Source organism: Gorilla gorilla, chromosome 3 (genome assembly GCF_029281585.2).
Source record: "Gorilla gorilla gorilla isolate KB3781 chromosome 3, NHGRI_mGorGor1-v2.1_pri, whole genome shotgun sequence".
Taxonomy (NCBI): domain Eukaryota; kingdom Metazoa; phylum Chordata; class Mammalia; order Primates; family Hominidae; genus Gorilla; species Gorilla gorilla.
The window spans coordinates 111877130-111901125 of NC_073227.2; the positions used below are offsets into that span (position 1 = coordinate 111877130).

General features: G+C 32.9%; 1 protein-coding gene across 3 annotated transcripts in view; it reads left to right on the forward strand.

The window, feature by feature from the left end:
- Positions 1–23148, forward strand: part of CCSER1 (coiled-coil serine rich protein 1) — a 1457637-nt gene extending 1434489 nt beyond the window's left edge. For all 3 annotated transcript variants that reach the window (XM_004039129.4, XM_055385641.2, XM_055385640.1), the window contains exon 11: positions 22396–23148. In XM_004039129.4, the coding sequence (XP_004039177.3) occupies positions 22396–22881 (486 nt within the window). In that variant the 3' untranslated portion in view covers positions 22882–23148. The remainder of the gene's footprint in view (positions 1–22395) is intronic.
- Positions 23149–23996: the final 848 nt, after the last annotated feature.

The window sequence follows — 23996 nt, forward strand, 5'->3', positions numbered from 1 at the left end:
TTAAAAATAAAACTACCATATAATCCAGCAATCCCACTTCTGGATATATACCCAAAGGAAATGAAATCAGTATGTCAAAGAGATATTTACACTTACTCGTTCATTGCAGCATTATTCACAATAGACAAGATGTGGAAATAACCTAAATGTCCACTGATGGACGAATGGATACAGAAATGTGATCTATCTATCTATCAATCATCTATCTGTCTGTCAATTATCTATGTCTAAGTCAATATCTATATAATAGAACGTTATTCAGCCTTTAAAAAGAAGGGTATTTTGTCATTTGTAACAATGTAGGTTTACCTGGAGGGCATTATGCTAAGTGAAGCAAGACACAGAAGACAAATACTACATAATATCATCTATATGTAAAATCTAAAAAAAGTCCAACTCATAAAAACAGAGAGTAGAATGATGGTTACCAGGGACTTGCATTTCAGGAGGAGGTAAAATGAGATGTTGGTTACAAGGACCAAACTTTCAGTTATAAGTAAATTCTGGAGACCTAATGCATACCCTAGTGACTATGTTTAATAATGTATTTTTGAAATTTGCCAAGATAATAGGTCTCAGATACAGGTTGAGTATCCCTTATCTGAAATGTTTGGGACCAGAAGCATTTTAGAGTTGGAGTTTTTCAGATTTTGGAATTTTTGCATATACATAATGATATATCTTATGGATATATCTTGGGAGGTGACTGAAGTCTAAACATGAAATTCATTTGTGTTTTTTATACACTTTATACACACAGGCTGAAGATAATTTTTAAAAGTATTTTAAATAATTTTGAGATCGGGGTGAAATTTTTCACTTGTAACACCACATCAGTGCTCAAAAATTTTGGATTTTGAGCATTTTGGATTTTAAATTTTTGGATTAGGAATACTTAACCTATATTTTCAGCACGCAAAGGTAACTATGTGAGGTGATGGATATAATCATTGATTGCATTGTGGCAATCATTTCATAGTGTGCATGTATATCAAAACATCACATTGTATACCTCATATATATTTAATTTTTGTTTTCAATTATACTACAGTAAAGCTAAAAAAGTCGTAATTTTGCTGCATGGAGCAAACCTTCCAAATAACATTGGTGCATAGCTTACTGAACACACTTTAAGAGATTTGGAAAAGTACGTTAAAATGATCTATAGAAACCTGATATTATCACAGGCCTTTATATCTTTTTTTTAAATGTGGTTTCCTCTGAGATTATCTGCTTAGCTCAAAGTTCAGACAGTTTATGAGCATCTCACTTGTGAGACTCTGGTTATTGTGTCTATGCTAAGCCACAAGTTAGACCTTGCGGGGCACAGAAAAAGATATATGATACTTGAAAGTGCTCAGAAGAAGGGGAGAGAAGATCAGTGTTTCCAGAGATACCAGGAAAACTGCCAGGAAGTCTAAATCACACTAAAATTACATTTCAAAGAGAACTCCTTGCGGATTCAATAACTTTTCCAAGAAAGCAGCAAAAAATAAAATAAAAAAATACCTTGCAATTCACAATTCTTTCTAGCATATTATATTTTTATCACCAGGAGGAAGCAAATTAATTACAATGAATAGTATTGGATTAATGAACATCGAAAAAATGCCATATCTAACCATGTTTAAGGACCTTGAAAGGGTCTTGTAGAAACACCTTCAATGTAATCTGATCTAACACTCCGTTAAGTGATACTTGAGAATATTTGAATATTGCATTTCATTCAAAACGCTAAGAGTCCCTAAGCTCTTGAACTAGCAGATTCTGTTGCCTTTTATTTCAGGATATATTGGTTTCAATCGTTGTGTCATAAAAATTAAGCTTCAAATGACTTAAGCAATAATTAGTATTTTATCTCTTATTATGTGCATACATTTTTGCTTTTTGGTAAACACATTCATTTGTCTAAGACAAAACCATATGTTGAAAATTGTGGATGATTCTTCTGATTAAAAAAAAGTTCTTGGACATTCTATGTCAATGTTTAAAATGCCACTTACACTAAAGACTGCAAGTTCAGCAAGTTTGCTAGAAGTTTCCTTTAAAAGATTGAGGCTCCCCAATTTTGATGCAAATCTAATGTGTGTGAAGCACCCACCTGGGCTGCTTTGCATAGCCCCATAGGTCTTGGGAGCATTGGGAACTAATGCACACATAAAGCTTATGCTGCTTGCTTTGCCATGGTAATAAAGTTCCTTGGTCCCTACCCCGGAATATCTTGTCTTCTGTCAATATCCATAAAACTATGGTAGGCCAAAGGTAGTATATATGTATACGTGTATATAGTTCCCAATTTTTCAGTTTGTAAGCAGGGTATTATCTCAAAACTGTCACAGTTTCTAACATATACTATTCTTTTCAATAAGATTTTTGAAAAAAATATTTAAAACCATTTTATTATATATAAGAATACTCAGAATATATGTACTTAATAAATGTATCAGATTGCTGGGAAATGCGTTAAAATGCTGAATCTATGTCACAATATAGCAGATTTCTGATTCAAATTTTCTGAGGGTAAAAGTGTTCCATTTTAGCAACACCTTACATAATACTTAGACCTGTTGAAATTTGAAACCATTCATCTGAGGAAATTGATGGCTAGCATGCTTCTTAGGTTATAACATAAATTTAATTTTTTAAAATGAGTCAAGTGAATGATAGAATAGCTTTACTTTTCTGAGAAACACTGCATGCTGATGGTTAAAATGTGCTTAATATACTTTGGAATATTATTTCTCCCAGTTTTGGAAATATTTTTTATTTCTTCATATTTTCTGAGGAATATTTTTTCCCATTGTATTAACAATATTGATTATTCTGCAGCTGGCAGTAGAATATGGTTCAGTTGTTTGTTATTAGGTTGATATGCAAATGAGTTATGTTTACAGAAGTACCCACTAGTGGTGATAGAATATACATATATGTGTGTATGGCTATTTGTCTATTTATTCATCCATCCATATCTGCTTGATTTGAATAATACACATCAGAGAAATCACTAAATACTTCATAGTTAAAATCTGAGTTATGAAGATATGGCTAAAATGTTTCCTGCAGCCCGGTTAGCTGCCTTAATACACACCATCCTTGCATCGTCCTTTATTTTCCTGATCTTTTCTTCCTTGCATCACCCTTTATTATTATTATTATTATTTTTAAACCTTTCCTTCTGAGCACATGAGGATGAATAGCTTTCTATTAGGGTTTTGGAATACATATTTTTGTTTATCATTTCCTTTTTTAAATTTTATTTTATTTCACATTCAGGGGATACATGTGCATGTTTGTTGTATGGACCAATTCCATTATGGTGGGGATAGGACTCCTAGTGTACCCATCACCCAAATAGTGAACATTGTACCCAATTGGTCATTTTTCAATCCCCCCTCCCCTCCCACTCAGTACATATTCGAAAAGAAGAATGACTCTTTTCCTTAGCTAACTCACCATAGGAAATTGTATCTATGTGATGAAAACATTACCAATAGGCAAAATTTAACTGCAACATTGTGAATAAATGTTAATTTTTATATAAATGTTTCCATGAGAAAGGGTCTCTCAGAGAATAAGTTAGAATTGACAAAGTGGCTGATGGAACGAAAGGGTGAGTAAAACTATTCTGTGGTATAAGGCTAGTCATTACATCAAGAGCAGGTAAATAATATCCATTTTCCTAAACCCTAAATAGCCTTACTGAATGAAAGAAAAATCAAAATACCTTTTCTGCAATGACTAATACCACATGTGCAAAGATGAAGGAATGTAGCATGAATAGGGGATTAACCATGACAAGTGAATACCATGGCCATGAAAAGCCGAACTCCAAAAGCAGTCTTTACTTTTCCTTTGTAAATTATAACACAAAATAACAAATTTTAACACATAATAAATGGCAAGAATAAATATCTATGTTCCTGAAAAGTCCTCATTTTAATGAAGGAATGACCCTAGCTCTAAAGTAGCGTGATGTGTTCCAAGCTTCATGTGACACAATCATGAGGGATAAATGTAATAACTTTGGCCAAATTTGCTGGATATATTTTCACATTGGGAATAATGGAAAAAGCTTCTTATTGCAGGAAGACAGTTACCAGCTTAAGGACAGAAATGATTTACTGCCAGTTACTGCAGAGCAAGCTGAAGAAAAATTCAATAATATTCTTTATAATGCAGCATATTCAATCTTTCAGAATTTGACATAGTTGTACTTTATTAATGACAAAATTTAACATCTCCATGGAAATTTTATTTTGGTGACATATTAGATATCCTTATTTTTGTTATAGACATCATGTCCCTGCTCACTATGTTGACATTCTTCTACACAGTAACCATCAGCCTAGTATTTCCTGTGTGCCAGGTATTGTGCTAAGCACATTCCATACAGTAGCTCATTTGATTCTTTAATCTTTCTTTTCTAACAATAATTTTTTTTTTTGGCTTACACCTTTATATATGTAGAAATGGGCCTAAGGAAAGCCAGATGTTGGAGTGTGATGAGAGATGGCTGGAAAATTGACCTGTAATATACCCAGACTCATTGTAGAAACTCAGAATTAGTCTGAAATGTTTTGCATCAATTGATGGTACCTGGTGAACAGGCAGGCATTTAGCCTGATCCTTCAAAATTGTGAATTAAGGGACCATTTTAAAACCCATGTGATGATGGCAAAGCTGAGATTCTAATGAAGCTGATATTCTAGACCCTCATTTAGGGGACTTGGGGACTGGGAAATCTGCAGCTCTCTGGTAGAATACAGTGTTGTTTCTCACTTTAAACAATTGCCTCCTTGACAATTTGGCTTTCATGTCCTTGCCATTACAGATGCTTCATTTTTATTTTTTCACATCTTTTCATCATTCACATAATCATTCTTTTTTGACAACCATACATCTTCATTTTACAGATGAGGAAAATAAAGATCAAAGATGTTAAAGAATTTAGCCAAAATTATATAACCTTTAAGTGACTAAGATAGGATACAAACCAAAAACTATCTGTCTCGGAGCACAAGTTCTTAACTATTATGCTTCACTACCTAAAATTATTTTTAGCTAGAGGCAGACCTTCCACAGATAAGGACTTCACCAACAGACCTCCTGGACAATTGTATAAAAAGAAAATAGAAAGTTGCTATTTAAACACATCTAACCACATAATTATATAGAAGTTAATTAGTAAGTAGAGAGTAAAAGGAAACATAAAATGGCTAGTCCTTCTAATTTTTGTTCCTTTTAAGTCTATTTCTTCACCAGTGATATTAGATAAGCAAGCACCAGTTGCTGGCCTCTTCCCATAGCAGTGTTTTATTTTATATACACTTTTTTCTTGCTCAGTGTTTTGGTATAGCAAATTTTGCCAGAAGGGCAGCATTAGTTGATCAATAGGAGCAGATTCAGGTTGTTGGGGAAAAAAAAAATTGTAGTCATGCTTCAGGTGCAGCCCAAAATCAATAAGAAAGAGTGCTTCTTTAACAGAGTGAAATGAAGAGCAATTACTTACTGCAGCTAAATGACATCCTGTGTGGGATCATTGCCTATACTGGAGGCTGATAGGCACCAAACTGAGGGGCTGCAGGATAAGCAGCTGACAGGGTTACAAATGGAGTATTCCAAATGATGATTTAACCTGAATTGTGAATTAAATCTCTAGTTATATACACTGTCAGAGTCAGGAAAATGTTGCATTCTTAAGCTCTTGAGTAAATTCAAAAATAAGTATTAGCAGGACTTATAGTTTTAATTTACTGCAGAGTTTCTCAACATTAGCACTATTGACATATTGGACTGGATAAATCTTTGTTGTGAGGGCCTACCTTATGCAGAGCAGAATTTCTGACTTCCACCTCCTAAATACTAATAGTCCACCCCCCTCATTAATAACATTAAAAAATGTTCCCCAAGAGGCAACTTTGCCCTAGTTGAGAACCACTGATTTACCGTATTAATTATTTTTACTTGACTCATAACATGCTCATACATTATTTCTTTCTTGTTATGATTCTTGGATAGATGGAAATAAATGTTTATGTATATGCACCTCAAGGGCAAAAGTAAGTTTTGTCATGAATAGAATCTAATTTGAAAGTAAACCTCAAAATATTCAGGATCTCTTTCTACTTGTATTATTGTATTTGAGTAGATGTGTTTGTTTCATTTGAACACTGCATGGCAGTTATTGGAGGTCTTGCTATTTTTTGAAAATGATTGCTACATGTAGGCAAGAAGAAGTTTGTGCAGAAACCACTTTCTATAAGGAACAGGCAGAAGATAACTGTACCTGACCTACCATTCTGGACATTCAAATCTTGTCTGAACTGTTAGTTAAGATTCTGTGAGTCCAAACCTCTATATAAAACAATTTCTGAAGGAAATCTTGTAATGCAGGATTTATACACAATTAAAATGATTTTTTGACTGATTGAAATGACACTTGAAGTATACAGTCTTTCACAGCTCTATATTAATCACTCTAGCTACCCACATTTGGGATTTACTATTGCACAAATTTGTATAATAAACTCAAGGAGATATGTCCTTTGATTGATGTGCTTCATGTAGTCTGATTATGGAATGCTACCTCTTTTGTGTGTAGGAGTCAGATTTAACTATTATCCACTAGGATAGGTTATATTGACTATCTATTTAGGTTGGTGCAAAAGTAATTGTGGTTTTTTCATTACTTTTCATGGCAAAAATGCAGTTACTTTTGCACCAACCTAATATCTATCTTTTATCTGTCAATCAATCAATCTGTCATCTCTGATGGGATTATTTACCTTAGGGAAACATTCATCTTACAGTATACTGCTTGTCTTAGGAACATATGACATGCATGTTATAATTCAAGAATTCTGAGCCCAACTGCAAAACTATTGAGTCACTTCTATGGTCCCATAAATATTTATTTCAACTGATCATAAGGTAATTTTTACTTATGAGAAAATTTTAGAACTAATTTCTTAGAGCTAAAGATAGCAAACTGAATGCTCCAGAATGACTAATCCCATACTGTATATCATTGTATAGTCCACTTAAGCCTAAACTATATATGAAAGCCATGACTAACATACAGTTGGAGCCACTGATAAATTTCTCATTTTTTTGAGGAATTTGTAAATATTTGGAGTCAAGTGTGGCTATGAGAATAAATCCTTTTTAATGTGCTCTTTTGTAACACAATCTCTGATTATATTTATTGTGTTCTTATATCCCTAGCACACATTTTTTCTATTTGAACATATTCAAATAGAAAGTTTTTATATAGCAACTTTAAATCAATTTAATAAAATAATCAGTATTTCTCTCTAATATGCTATGCAAAAAAAATTGTTCCTAAGTATTTATTATCTAGAAATAGCTTCGTTCTTTTTTAAATTCTTCTTGTCCAGTATTTATAAATTGCATCTATCTCCTTATGGTTCTGTGTGAATTATATCTGAGCTGTCTTCATTCAAGGGTTGTTTCCTTCCACTCCTGAGTAGATGGTGCTAATTATGATATGTTCTGAGTTAAAACAAGGTGTACTACTCTAAGGACACACGCAGATTTTCTATAGAGTTCCTTGACATTTGAAAATAAAAGTTTAAAGCATCTTGATTATTGGGATATGCAATAATTCACTTCTAAGCTTCTTGCTTGAATAGACTAGTGGAGTTTTGGTTTTTCATGATGTCTTGCCTTCTTCTTGTGCATTACACTAGTACAAATATTATGCATGTTTTTATATAAGAACTATACAAAGTTTTAAACATTAATTATTTTGATAGATCAGATGTCTCCTGTGAGATAGAAGAGATGGAAAAGGTGTCATATGACACCTTTAAAGCCCTCTGCTTTAAAGGATGGCTGCAACTTTATACAGCTCTTTAGATTTTAGGGATGAACTTGAAAAGGACATATTGTTGGCCAGATGAAGTGAGGACTAAGGAGGATTCTACAAAATGATGTTTTGAAACATTCTGGATACTGGAATGCTGTACAGCTTTGTTTGTTTCCTTACAAAATGTTCACAGCATGCTTTGTTAGCAATCTGCATTCTTTTAAAATTGTCTGAGATATTATATAGTAAATTAAAATTATTTTAAAAAAGTAGGTACTGGGAAAGCTGGTGACCTCTTTATTCATTTTTTGTTCAACAGATACAAGTTCAACAAATAACTACTAAATGCCAGCACCAGAGCTACCATGATCCGCTTTCACCTACGTAGTTGCATTTGAGGGTCTGGAGGCATAATTCTCTATCACTCATCCCCATGCCCAGTTAGTAGATTCTCAGTTTTCAGAGAAAAAATAAATTTCAAGAGAAAATGTTTAAGGCTCTTTGGACTAGACGTATTAGATTGTCTATGAAGAGGCATGGTTTCTCAGACTCATTTGGATGGGTACAGGAAAATCACTCTCACTGAGGTAGTATAAATTGTTTTTGGAGGCATGTATTTCATATTGGTGAGACCCTGAGCATAGGATCCAGTCAAAAACACCCTGATGCTGTGCAGTAGATCACTTTTATATCAATAGACTTTCCTAAATAAAAATATCCTAGGGAAAATTTAGAAACAGTATTAACCTCAAAATGTTTCATCATTTGTTCATATTTTAGGGAAATACTAGTAAAAGTTTTGTTTTACATAAATCCTGTGAAAAAAATTAAATACATTTTGATTGGGCCTAAAGTATGTCAATTATAAATTCAACATGTTAATATTTTTACTATATAAAATTAAAATTGATTTGAAGTCTATATATTTTTCTTCAGGTTTTATTTGTATTTTAACTATATAAACATTATTATTAAAAATTATTGTTTTGCATTTTTTTCAGAGCCTTAAAAATTTTCTTCTTGCCTATTATGTGAGACATCTGAATTACTAATAATATGGAACTTTAATTATAACCACTGTTTGTGACACATGTCTTCCTTCATTCTTAACAAGTGTATGCATTCTGAATTGCCTTTTGTTATGTATTTTTACCTTGAACTGATTAATTCCCAATTATGTAACCTTTCTAAAATACTGCTTTGTCATGTCACTTACCTCATCATAAACCTTTAATTGACCTTCATTTGATTTAAAATTTCACTCTTTAAATTAGCAGCCAAAAACTTAAACAATGTAGACAACTTACATACACAAAATTTTCTTGCTCCATTTATTTCTACGTAAACATCCTACTTCACCTTAGCAAGTAAGTTTAATACTAGTAGTTCTCAGAGTAGGTCTCACAAATATATACTTACTCCTTATTCATGATGCCCAGGATGCCTTTCTGACTTTTAAGTAATCCAAGATATAGTCACTCTGAAGGATTTAGTTGAGATAGCCCCATATATGATCTTTCTCTCTTTTCCCCGTTTCACTCAATCCCTTCCTTTTTTCACTCATCTTCAACAAATGTTTGTCAAACACTTACTTTATATCAGAAACTAAGGTAAATGCTGGGAGAAAAATTTGACACAATTCTTGCTTTCACAGAGCATACTGTCTAAATTAGTGATAGGCATTAAACAAATGCATTATATGTATGTATATACATACATATGTATAGGACAGTTGCTATAAAGAAAATGTATAGGTTGTGTTTGCATTTGGAAGGTTTAAAAATAGTATAATTTGAATTAAATTCTGGGTTGTGAAAAGGCTTAAAATTTTCTAAGGACTGAGTTACCTGTTAGGTAAAAATGAAGGGAAGAACATTCCAGATACAGGCTAAAAGCGTAAAGGACCTAAAAGACCTAAGGAAGGAGAAAGTTTTTCACGTTTAAGAAACTCAAAGATGACTAATGTTGCTAGAAACCCAATGATTAAAGAAAAAATTGTCCTAGGAAGGAATTAAAGAGTTAAGTGGAGCTAGATCATTCAGGGTGATGTAGACCATTACAAGAATATTTATCTTCTTGAAATTCAGTAGGAAGGTATTGAAAGAAAATAAGAAGGTCAATGGCATGATTAAATTTGCATTAAAAAATTATACCTCTTTTGTGGTATATGTGTGAAGGTACAAAATAGTGGATAAAGTAGTACAAGATAATGGTGTTGAACTAGAGGGATGGAGGTGGAGAGTAGTGGGCAGAATATAAATAGAATCGCTGTCAACTAGTGATAGAGTGTAGAGGTGGAAGGAGAATGTATCAAGCACAATTTCAGAGTTTCTTTGTGGTCTCCACTCATTTATTTGTTCAACAAATGTTACTGAAGTATTAAGATGAAAACCAGACATGATGCAATTACTATGAGTTTAGTTAGAAAAACATAAGATTGAGATCCCAGTAAAAAAGTCATAGAGGTAGATACATGAATGAAAATTAAAAGAAGTTTAGATTAAAGCAAATAAGTTTAAGAGTCGTTCACATGAAGTTGGTATGTTTAAAGTTATGTGAATGGATGAGATTTCCTTAGGAGAGTGAAATGAATCTGGACCATGCCATCAAGACCCAAGCGTTTAGTTGGAAAAGTGCCCAGCAAAGGATATTGAGTAGTTGTGACCACAGAAACAGGAGAGGCACCAGGAGCATGAAATGTCACAAATACCAACTGATAATGGAATTCAAAATGAAAGTGCTGAATTCCATTAAAATGCCTCTTAATGTGTAAAAAAAATGTGTAAACTGACAAGTATCCATTTTACTTGACAACTTAGAGACTTCCAAGAGCAAAAGCCAAACTGCAGTGGGATGATGAACAAGGTAAGGGTGGTGGTGAGAAACTGAAGCAACCAAAGAAGGCAATTCTTTAAAAACTCTGTTTCATGCTTAGAAATTATGTTGTGCCACACATTTTTGACTAAATCTGGTCATGACTTAAGATACGATATTGTTGTTTTAGTGGCTTAATTTTGCTATTTTGATTTTTATTTATAGTAGTCTAGTTCCTTAAGTAAAAGTAAGTTCTTGGGGGTGGAATTGCATACTTAGTTTATTTGAATCACTCATTGTATTTATATTTTGTGGATACTCCATAATAATGAATAGATATGAATGAATGAAATAATAGTGAAGAAAGAACCACATAGAATGAAAAATATTAATAAACTTAGCATGGGAGATGCAATCTCTTTTATTAGGACTAGTTTTAGATTTTGACACTCCTCAGATACCTCTTCTCTCACAGTTATTTGTGGGAAATTGCCCAGTATACTCAACATAACACACAATCTATAGAGTTGATTTCTTAGAGAATTCATTTGGTACCTATGTTAGTAACTGCCCATTTGTCTTTATGTTAGAGAGATAACTACCACCTCTGTGACCATCATTTGGATTCACCTTAGCCTTATAATTCCAACATCGGGACCTTTCAACATAGTCTCTATTGAAAATACAGAAGACATCACCTGTGTAGACAGGGAAGACTTATTCCTTCTGCTTTTAGAAAACTTCAATCTGGGGAATCCAGATCTATCCTAAGCCAATATCTTATTACCATGTCTTTCCTTTTAACTGCAGCCTATTGTAGCACAGCATACCTAGCAAAGATCAGACATATATATGTTGACTTTATCATCAAATACTTACTTCTTGATCTTCATTTCTCATTAACACAGCACAAAATATCTTCCACATACTACTCTAAGAATTTTTCTATTTATCCATCCTTTTTATTCCGTAAACTTAACAGATATAATTTCTGCATATCCATCGTTCATGAGATTTGCCGAAATATAACAAAATGGCTGGCATGTACAATTAAATATTCCAGCAAAAATCTTTTGGATGTTGTTTTTCTTACATCAAATGCAGATCTTGTGTCTATGCATGAAAATGAAAGGTGATAGGTTCTGTATGGAAATATTAAACAGTGCTTTAGAAAATCTTGAATTGGTTGTTGCCTTTACCATTAACAATCTTTATAATCTAGGGCAAGTCACACAGTCTCTCTAGTCAGTTTCCTTATAAAATCAAGATATTAAAATACATTAACTTTAAAGCCTCTCTTGAATCTTGAATTATTTTATATCAAAAAAATAAAAATATTTATATTTTCAGTGAGCAAGAAGTTAAGATATTAATAAAATGAAAATAATTGACATTAATAAAATGAAAATAATTGACAATTATTTTAGATCTTTGCAATTGTAAGCTTCATTTGACTCTCATTATATTTTGTGCTTTGTTGATTTTTTTTCTATTTAAAAATCAATTTTAGATCTTTTTAAGGATGACTAACTTTGAAGCTGGTGGCCCATCTGTTTTCTCTTTGTTAGCAGACTTTTTGCGACTACTCTGAGTTTGTAAAGAAAATGATTTGCTTTGATAAAGCAGCTTTTCAAAAAGAAAAAAAATAGCCTTAGATTTTTTTTTCACTCTATAGTAAGTGTTTCTAACACTCATAAACTCATCCTAAGTAGGAAAAAAGTGGTTGGCTATTTGAAAAATTGCTATTATTAAATAAGCCTCTTATCTCTAAGGCTCAACTCTTTATACAGCAAAATAATGTATTTTTGAAATTCTATGCTTCTTTAAAAATTGGTTCTAACTTGTATGTAATGATATTCTGACCATAACTTTTTGTACTATAATTAATTCCCTGCTGTGTCTTATTCCTTATTTATACTATGTGAAAGAATTTCAAAAAATTAGGTGGATATTACTTCATTTCAATTCCCGGCTATTCTGTATGTTTATATTTCTATATATGTTAGCAGTATTCTTTTGATGTTTTAAATTCTTTGAAGGACGTTCAAGTAGTATTATGTTCACCAAACCATCGTGCAGAAAATGTAGATTCTTATTATTTGTCACATCATTGCCTTGTGTATGTCCCCTGAATTTCCTTAAAATGGCATTTGTTCAACCCAGAACTGTGCATGTTGCTGAAGGAAAACATAACTTATGTCAATTATTAAATCAATTATTAGTAAGAGCCTCAGCTTTCCATGTATAAAAATGCCTTTGAAGTAAGGCATCCAAAACTAATCTATCTTAATGTACATTTACAAGAATAAATTGGGATAGTTTGTATGAAAGCCATTTATAATATTTTACTGTATATGACAGATGGAATTCTGAAATTACTTGTATTGTTTGTACTATCCTCCAAAATGTGCTATGTATTTAGTAATATATTGACTTTATCAGTGGGTCAAGCTTATTCCTAAAAGTAGTTTGCATTACATTATACTGATATAAAACAACACATTGATATTATGAAATTACTGTATTTTTATTTCACTTCCTTGCTCATATTATCTCTTAGATTAGGTAAATATGTTACTTTTAGAAGTTTCCAAGGAGAGCATACAGAGTAAAATTACTTGTAAGATAGAATCATTTAAGCAAGAAATTTAGGGCTCACATTATTTAATCATGCTAATAAGGACTAAAAAAGGATGAAAAATAAGTTTGATTCTTAATTTAATGATATACAATATATTTGTTTATGCATTTATTGGACTCCAGAATTTCTACCACATAAAGCCACAGCGATTGGCTATAAAGTCTATGAATTATTCACACGAGACATTATGTGAATCTAAAGATTTTTTTAAGATTATTTATTAAATACTATTCTCATTCAAGAAGCATTTTATTACATAATATGTGCTAGGTGTTGGGCAGCAGGGTGTCTAGACAAGAGGCTCTTTTTTTTTTTTATGTTTTGCTATACTAAGCCACTACAATTGTTCACTATTCTGCATTCCTATGCAAATACAGAAAATTATTCTCCACTCCTTTCCCTCAGGCATATACATTTAACTTAAATCTTTAACTCATTCTTTTATTTAGAAATCACATATTTCTGGAATACCAGTTGTGCAGAATTATATTTTCATAGATGTCTTCTGAATTGAGTCCTTAATCACACTCCTGTTATTGCTTTTATAAGCAATAATTGTCTGAAATTCTCATTTAAATCACCTTTTAACTAAGGAGAATTACTGACACAGAGTGGGTGATCACACATACACACACACACACTCTCTCACACATACATTAGTGTTAAAGACTACTTAGTGTTCTACAAGATTTGGTTCTGCCTAGAGTTCATTTACTCTAATTATAAACAGAACAGTCAAAACATATGCCTAGCGGCTTCTGGGAAAACTGTTGTATGTTTTCACTTGTCCTTTGAAGAGAGAGAGGTGCTGTAATTTTACTCTCTTGGGAGCTCTGCTGGCCTTATTAGCATTCACCTTGCTTATCTCATGCACGTCTTCTAACCCTGTTTGAGTCCTAAATGCCCACCAGTAGAATTTAGTATACCCTAAAGAATTTAGAAGCGAGGTTGAACCAGAAGAAGTAATTTAACTCTGGACAATGTGCACCATTCCACACCTCTTGGTAATTTGTGCAATCTGAAAAAAAATCAGGTCCTGTCTGCCAGAATCTTTGGATGTTTCTTTTCGGTTATTACATCAACTTATTACAGGGCTTCCTGCTTGCAAAGCAGTAACTACTTCTTTACACAATCTCTCTGTAGTAGAGTGTTTCCTAGACCTTTAACAGAACTCTTTATCACTGAAAACAGATTCCACATCTAAGGCTACAAACAGACACAGCAACGGTGCCAAAACCTTTTGAAGAGAACTTCTATTTCTCAGTGATGACAGGAAAAGGGCAGCTTGTTATTTTTAAATTTGGTTTGAGTCTACATTGGCCCTTTAATGATTGTACTTGAGAAAGACACACATTTTAGGAGTGCCTGTTTACTTTACATCAACACATTATGTCGTGATATATCAGAAGGAGCATTTACTTTTTAAGTAGTTTTTAAATGTTTTCATTGTGTATTACTACGTTGATTTAGTAAAGGAGATGATATTTTTTAAAATTAATAATTATAAGGGCCCAGAAGAATGCCTGGTATATAATAAGGATTATATGTGTTTGCAAACTAAGTAACATAAAAATTATAAAGGCTTAATTTCACTCTCATAATGGCTATAAATGATAAAAGGATAGAAATGTATGTATCATGGTTTTCTTTCTTGATATGTATATCACTGATCATTTTTATCTGTTTAATTTAAGGAAGCATTGTAGTTTAGGGCAGTGGTTCTCAACTGGAGGCAATTTTGCTGCCATCCCCCACCCCTTGGGGACATTTGGCAATGTATGGAGACATTTTTAGTTGTCACAACTGGGTGACAGAGAGGTACCCTGGCTTTTGTAGGTAAAGGACAAGGATGCTACTAACATCCTGCAATGTACATGATGGTCCCAAAAACAAGGCAATAAGTAATACATACTTAAACATACAGTACCTAAAATGAAAATGCTTATTTACATTTAAGATTTATTTATAAATTTCAATATTTTATTCAGTGAGTAATAATATTCGTACGTGCTTTTATTCAAAGCACTTTTCTTACACGTAATTATATTTACCAGTATAGGGATAATGGCTTCTTTATATCACAGCATTGCATGTTTCTATTATTCTGCCTGTAGGTTTCTATGTTGATGTATTTGTAATTAATTAAATTAATATATGTATTATAGAGTATATTCTGTCATTTGTTTATAATGCCTCAGCTTATACATTCATCATTTATTTTCTGAAATAATAAAGTGATCTACTAAATCATTCTCCAAGCAACTAGACCAGTGTCAAATGGGTCAGTCAGTTGCTGAGTTTTTATTCTAAGGAGTATCTTGCTACTACTACTAAATTACCAAATTTTTTTATTTTTATAAATTAGAGAATATTATGACCACTGTCATTTGTATTTCAGAAGTTAAAATATTTACATAAATAGAAGATAAAGGAGTTGAGTTAAACATATTTTAATGCGAGTATTTTTATAGCTCTGGATTTTACCCAAAGATGTATGTACCCACCATTTATGTTTACACAATGGGGCCGGGCAGCAGTTAAAAATTGCAGCCATACAATATCTCCCTTTCAATTCATTTTCTACAGTATTGAAAAAATACACTGAAATTGATTTTTTTTTCATTTGCTTTGATATCTAATGCTGTAGATATGATGTCATATTGCTTTGGTGGTTCTGAAAGATCTGTTAAATAAGCCATTTTAATAAGGAAAGTCCAGTAGATTATTTTCCAGACTGTATAAATATTAATGGAGTTCTTAGTAAATGCCAGGTACTGGTAGGACATGTGTATTCAGCATTGAACAAGACAGGCAGAGTCCCTGCCCTTATGCAACTTACATTCTATTTGACCTGGTGTGTTAGTCCACTCTCACATTGCTAATGAAGACATACTTGACTTAGGAAATTTACAATCATGGTGGAAGGGGAAGCAAATACGTCCTTCTTCATATGATGGCAGGAAGAATTGCTGAGCAAAGGGGAGAAACCTCTTATAAAACTATCTGATCTCGTGAGAACTCATTCACTGCCATGAGAATAGCAGCATGGGGGTAACTGCCACACTCTCTCTCCCATGACATGTGGGGATTACGGGAACTACAACTCAAGATGAGATTTGGCTGGGGACACAGACAAACCATATCACCTGGGTACTGTAATGGGCAGAGGTAAATGTGTCTATTCTTGGAAATAAAATATATGGTATTCTCATTGTGTATCTTAACCTGCAGGTCTCATTAATAGGAAAGCATGAACTTATTCAGAAGACACATTTCTCAGTGTGAATTATCCATACAAAAGTTACTACTTAGCTTCAACTACAAGAACTGTAACCAAGAATAATTCTGATTCACTTTAACATAATTTAATGTTAATCTACTCTTTCAATTGAATTCACATTATAATGTTGATATTTTCATTAATCTTTCAAATATTTTTAAATTCTGTTTAACATTAGTTATTTTTCTAAGTATAATACCAGTTTTCCTAGATGGCTGTTGGGGATTGTTTCAAGTTTCTCTATTCCTTTAAGAACAATTCTTGTTGTAAAGCAATATTTTTTTTGTTGTTAAGTGGAGAACATTTGCAGGAAAAATATATTTTAAAGTCAATGAAAATAATCATGTGCAGAGTTCTTATGTATGCAAGCAATTATAACAGAATAATTTTGCCTGATAACATTCATGGCAACTACCAATAATTTTTACAAAACAAGGAAAAGAACTTCAGAAAAAATAAAACATTATTAAACATTCATTAATCAGTGATTGAAGTATTTCTCCCCTCCCCCATAAATTCTATCATCACATCATCCAGCCTTAACAAATTTTGGCTTTGCACATTGGCATGATTATTGTATTTCTGTTTTTCACCAAGAGACAAGTTTTTAATATAATAGAATCCCTAAATATCAGGTTTCATTTTACAATCAATGCTTTTAACCAGGTTGCAGTTGTAATGGAGTTTAAATTGCCCGTGCAATGTGTATTGTATCATAGCTTCATATTTGCCTTTCTTTAATTGAGTTATATGCAATGTTGGTGCTACATTTGGTACTAAAGAATGTTTTCTAACAGCTTACTGTACTTGATGTTATAACAAAAATAATTTTGTATACAGAAAGCCAAGGAAAAAAACAGGGTATAATTTTAATATTAATGAAATAAATATTTTTAACTGTCTTGCTTTCAACTCCGTGCTTTTTTTTTTTTTTTTTAAGTAGAGACAGGGTTTCACCATGTTGGCCAGGATGGTCTTGATCTCTTGACCTCGTGATCTGCCCACCTCGGCCTCCCAAAGTGCTGGGATTACAGGCGTGAGCCACAGCGCCCAGCCCCCATGCTTTTTTCTTAAGTAAAAACCCAATGCTTTATAAAATCTAGACAGGGAATATACCTATGTGTGGATGACACTGAATCATTGAGAAAAATGCAAAAGGACTGTCAAATGCCAAACAAGGCAACTGAACACAAAATAAATTGCAATGAGAGGCTGGTGTGACTTACTAATGGATCACACAGGCTGAAATAAGTGAATGTGGTTTATTTGTTTTAAATCAGCATCAGGTGTTTTGTTTTTCGTTTCTTAGTGGTGTATTAAATAATAATGTTTTAAAATTAGTATTTTCTTGCATTTGATGAAATACAGGCTATATGCTATTGTAAAGAAATGAGAGGAAGACAATTAAAAGGTAACAATGAACTTATTATAATGTGCACACTCGACTGATTAATTACTAGATTTTCCATCCTTTCATCCTCATTAGGAATTCTGTGGATAGGTAATAAGCTAGCTGCATGACAACTAAATTGTGCAGAATCTGACATAATTACATGAGTTTCAGGAGGCTTAATTCTGATTTTGAGAAAGATGTGGCTAGACACATGCATTAAAATTACCTTCAGGGATCTCAAATTCTTCAGAGGTAATAAACATTGATTAACATCATAATATGGAAATTATTTTCCTCTGGGCCAAGGCAACCAAATCCAAATATATATATATACCCAAATCAGATCTATCTATCTATCTATCTATCTTAGATTCCCATCCTTCCGATCCAAATGCATATGCCAAAATGTATTTTAATATTTTGTGTTAAGAGGATGTTTCCTATGTATTTCTAAACATATTCCAAAACATGTAGCATAAAATATATATTTTAAACCTAGAATTTTAGAATTGGAAAGCAACTGAATGATTGTTAGAGTTTCTTCAAGATCTAAATTCTATTGTCTTACCATTTTATTCATTTCATTCAGTGAGTGGACTTAGAAACTGAAGCCCAGAATAATTAATTTATTCATTCCATGTTACACAGTTCAATGGTAGCACAACCAACATTAGAGTCTTTTGGCTTGAGGTTCAGTGTTCTTTCTATTAGTTCAAATTGTCCTATAATATACTAAACACACGATAGGGTAATTAGTGTAGTGTATGGTATGATATGCCTCCTACTTTTCCCTTTCTCTGCCTCAAACAAATACACTTTCAAGACTGAAGTCTTAATTTTTCCTGTTGCTGAGAGTGTTGGCAACTGATAGCTCTCAAGTAAATTTCTCTCCAATAATTTCCCTGCTTAAAAAAAAAAAGCAAAACCAAAAAAACCTACTCACCCAATACTATAGCCCTTCCCAGGGCCTGCCAATGTCCAATAACTGGATGATGGGATGTAAGACTCCCACCGACTTGCCTGAATTGGAGACCACTATTAAGAACCATCCCAAATTCAGACCTCCCTATGTGATCAGTCGAGATAGTGTAATTGCACAGAATTTAATTTCTCACTCTGCCTGACTCTGCTTTCTTCATTCTCTATAGTTGTTGGCCTAAGAACACTCCCCAATACATTTCACAAACATCTGTCTCAGAGTCTGTGTCCTGTGGAACCAAACTACAACAATAAATATAAAATTACTTGAATTTTATAGAGAAAGTGACTTTCTTTTTAAAATAGAAATAAAAGTGTTCCAAGTGATTAGGTTCTAAAGGATGAAATAAATACCTCTCAAAGTAGTTTCAAGGTCTGTTAGTTACATTATATTGTTACTGTGATGATGATGATGATTGTTGTGATTAAGGTAACTACATTCCAGGTAATTAGGCATTTTATAATCAAGGAGGTCATTAAATATTTGTAATAATACTTTATGAAGATATGGATATAAATATAAAACTTCATTTCTCAGATGAGGAAATTGGCAGCTTAGGAAGCTTAGGTAACTTGCCATGTTCACTAAACTAGAAAGTGTCTGACTTGAAGCTGACTTAAGGTAGCATTTGGGTCTTATATGAACAGCCCTATTTCACATGATGTATGCAGCACCTTGTCCTCAGTGTGGCCAATAAATATTTATCACAAGAATAAATGAATTCACATATATCTGACCCTACCCATATGATTAACCCCTGCACAATGCAATCTCCTATGTACTCTATGAGCTTTGGAGATAATAGTAAACATCACAGAGAACTTAAAAAAAAAAAAAAAAACCAAGGGCAAAAAAACTAACATGTCAAAAACAAACTATGCTAAATAAACATAAATGGTTGATTTAAATGTGTATTTTCCTTTAAAAAATTGAGAGTAAGAATCCCCATCTTGCTTCTTTTGATAGTAGATCCACATGTGCCTTCTAAGTACCAGATATTGTACCAGAGAAGGGGTGCTGAGGCTGCCTGTGTGACTGAGTTATTTGATCCTTTTCAATATGTCTTTTTAAAACTGTATATTCAATTTAATATAATATGCCAGGAGAATTAAAATGATCACATAAAGAAAACAGTGAATATTCCCTCAAAGGTAATATTAAAATAGTGGAAATGAAGTCTACTCCTACCATTTCTACTTTCCTAGGCAGCATCTGTTGAAATAGAAATGAAAAAGAAATGTAACCACTGGTATTATCATTATGGACTTATTAATGTTGCATTCATCCCCAATTTTTTCCACAATATTTCATAAGCAGCACCCATGATATGTCTAACATTTGGCCACAGATATTGAGCACAAGGTTGATTTGGGGGTTGGTTGGTAACAATTAAATAAACATGTAAGTAAGTTTACAGGGATGGAGGAAAAAGAAAAGATCACATTTCTAATAGGTCCATAGCCTAGAGTACTGGGAAAGAGCCAAGAAGAGGAAAGTGAGCTAGACAAGTTCCCAAATGACGAAAATGGAATCAAAATAGTTTATTCCTTTTACTCCTAAAAAGTCTGAGGCATCTCTTGTGAGTCTTACAATGTTTCCTTTCTACACCAAATTACCAACCTACCTATGTCTACTCCAAATCTAAGGAAAAGTTAAAACAGCATATTAGAATTCACAGAGGGGGGGTCTGCTGTAAGTAGCTTATCACAAAAATATAAATAAGTAAAGATGACAACACAAACATCAAGACAATAAAAAGGAAAGATGACATCACAGACATCAAGACAATAAAAAGCAAAGGCCTGAGTAGCAAAATCCTTCTCTCTGAAATCACTGAGTTTAAGGACGCCTAGTGGGTCTTTGTTTTGTAGAAAAGAAAAGGAGGGAGACATATTTCAATAATAATCATTTTGCGGCATCAGCTCATATTACAATGTTTTTCTGCATGTAATTAATTTTAGAAAAATGTGATGAAGTTTTGAAAAATTCCCATGGAAATACTCGAGGAAGAAGGAACTGGTAGATAATCAAGCAGACGGCCTGTCCTACACTAGCTTAGGATAAAATCAAACTCTGTGCTACAATTTTCCAGTCTGTATAACGGGAATAAAAGAAGCTACCTCAAAAGACTCTTGTGAAGAGTGAATATATGAGAGCGATAGCAGAGTGTTGGAAATATAATACACACCCAATAAATATTATGTATTATCTCAAATAAACTTCATTCAGCAAATATTTATTATATAGTTAATATGTGCCAGGCAATTGTGTCAGGAAGAAAGAGTAGAAATGAAGAGAAATGGATGACTTGAGATTATATTTTGTAAATAGCAAGGACCTGATTTTAAGGTGTATGAAGAAAAGAGAAAAGAATAATTTTCAGGTGTTGGCCTGAATGTGGTGCCATTTACTGAGAAGGGAAATTCTTGGGGAAGAATGAGTTTCACAGTTGAGAATCAAGTTTTATTTTGTTTGGTTTGATATTATGCCAAATTAGTAACATTAATATAAGTAATATTAATCAAACAAAAAGTGATGATGGCTAAATAAGCAAATGAGCCTGCTGCTATCTATAGTGCTCTTCTCTCTTCTCCCGTGTCTCTCTTCATTTTTATCCTCTTTCTTTGTAGCAACAATAAATCCTTCATTTTTTGCAAGCAGAACAATTAAGCCAGCCAGTCTCAGTTTTTACTTCAATGTGTTTTTCTACACAAACATGGTGCTCTCTTCAGGAGGAATATGGGTGCTAGCTTGTAATCTTTGCTTCTTCACAGCATGATTCAATGAGCTATGCCTTGTTATTACTAGAGTATACAATTCTTATGAGCAAGAAGGTGGTATGTACTTGTGGACCTGATTTTGATTAATAAATTGCATCCAAAAGTCTAAATGAACCATGTATTGAAATTTCTAATAAGTGGTCTATTGGTCTTCTTAGATTATTGTAGTTACTTGTCTGTTTTTAGTTCCTTTAATTTCTTGCTTACCACTTTGGTGATACAAATCATGATACTGATAATTCTATAAACTCTCTGGACATATATTTAAGTAACTATAGCATATTAAGCCAACAAAAACTAATGGCCTCATATGTCTATATTCATCACTTATTAAAATAATCTGTATTTTCATACTCTGGTATCGCTTCAGATCATATAAATCTTTCACCTTTTACTCAATAAAATAATCTGTATTTTCTGTGAAGCTATATAATTCAAATTTAGTAAATTAGATGAACAAATATCAAAATGCCTTTTAGAGTAAATTAACCATTTAATCACTATCTGTAATAGTATTGCACCGGAAAATTTAATCCCATGGATAATTGTATTGATAATTTTATAAACCTCATTGAAAATTTACGGGTTCAGACACAAATGTATAAATATCACTCTGTATTGTATGTATGCTATGAAAGTGTTTTTTTAAGACATCTTTTTCTTTCTGTGTCTTACCATAGGCTACATATCGAAATCGAATTGTGAGCCAAAATCTCAGCACAAGGGACAGAAAAGCAATACATACTCCCACCGAGGACCGTTTTAGGTATTCGGCAGCGGACCAGACAAGCCCCTACAAAAACAAGACCTGTCAACTCCCAAGTCTCTGTTTAAGTAATTTCCTGAAGGACAAGGAACTAGCAGAAGTTATCAAACATTCAAGAGGAACTTATGAAACCCTCACTTCAGACGTTACACAGAACTTACGGGCCACCGTTGGGCAGAGCTCTCTGAAGCCAACAGCTAAGACAGAAGGGCTCTCCACGTTCTTAGAGAAACCAAAGGACCAAGTTGCTACGGCCCGACAGCATTCGACCTTTACAGGCAGGTTTGGACAGCCACCCAGAGGGCCAATCTCTTTACACATGTACAGCAGGAAGAATGTGTTTCTCCACCACAATTTACACAGCACTGAGCTGCAGACTCTAGGCCAGCAGGATGGGTAATTAAATCACCCTATTCCTGTCTTTGGGTAGGATAAAGATGGTTAGTGTTTCTCGTGCATAGTTCATATTAAAATTGTCATGTACTTTTTCTTACATTTTAGTTATAAACAGAGTTGTGTTGTTGGGTTTTTTTTCTTAGTCACAAACAAAAACTTGTAGGGTTTTTTTTCCAAGAGTGAAAGTTTGAGCATGTTAATTGAACTAGGTTGAATTGCCTTGAAGACTTTACTATATATGTGTATAATAAATGGGACCATCATGATCGTTTATATAGTCCATAATTTATTTTTTATCTCTATCACTTACTGATATGCATTAAGGTTTCAGAAGATAATATCAAATAGCAATCTGTTCACTGTTAATGGTGTTACTATAAAAGTAGACCTGATGAAAAATAGATAAAGGAATTATAAAGAACTTTAAATTATATAGTTAATAGGAGGAGGAAAAAAGAGAAATGTTAACGTCTTATATTTGGTGGTATATTTATTTGAAGAATGTGGCTTGCTTGCATGTAACCTAGAGATGTGTTTGTCTCTATTACATACATTCAAGCTCATCTTGTGATACTAGTAAGGGAGAAATGGCTGTATTTTTTTTCCTTTAAACGTTTAGTTCATACTAGTTCACAAAGGATTTCAGACAGAGTAATTGCTAGCCAAATAGAGAATGACAGCTCTGATCTTTGAAAAATTTTGCTTTTAGTTTTTGTTATTGATGTTGAAGTACCGTGACATAACACAAGGTGATAAAGCTGGTTGAATTTTGTCAGATGATGCATAAAGACTGACATGCTATATTCTTTGAGCCACTGTTATGGCAATATAAGCATTTTTTCAAAATTTCAAGGATGAAACATCCTAAGAAAATTATTCTTTTCCTTTACTTTCCTTATTTTTTAAAATGTTCTTTTTTATGTAAATCCAATTTTGGTTTATATACATCAATCAACCCATATCTATAATTTTATGAACTGAGGAACAGAAAGTCGGTATTTTAGTAGCCAGCATACAATATTCTGACTATGCAGAAATCTAGATTTAGAACAAAAAGTAAAGTAAATGTGAACATTGGCAATTTAATCTTAGAAATAAGCTTCTAACAGGAATATTTAA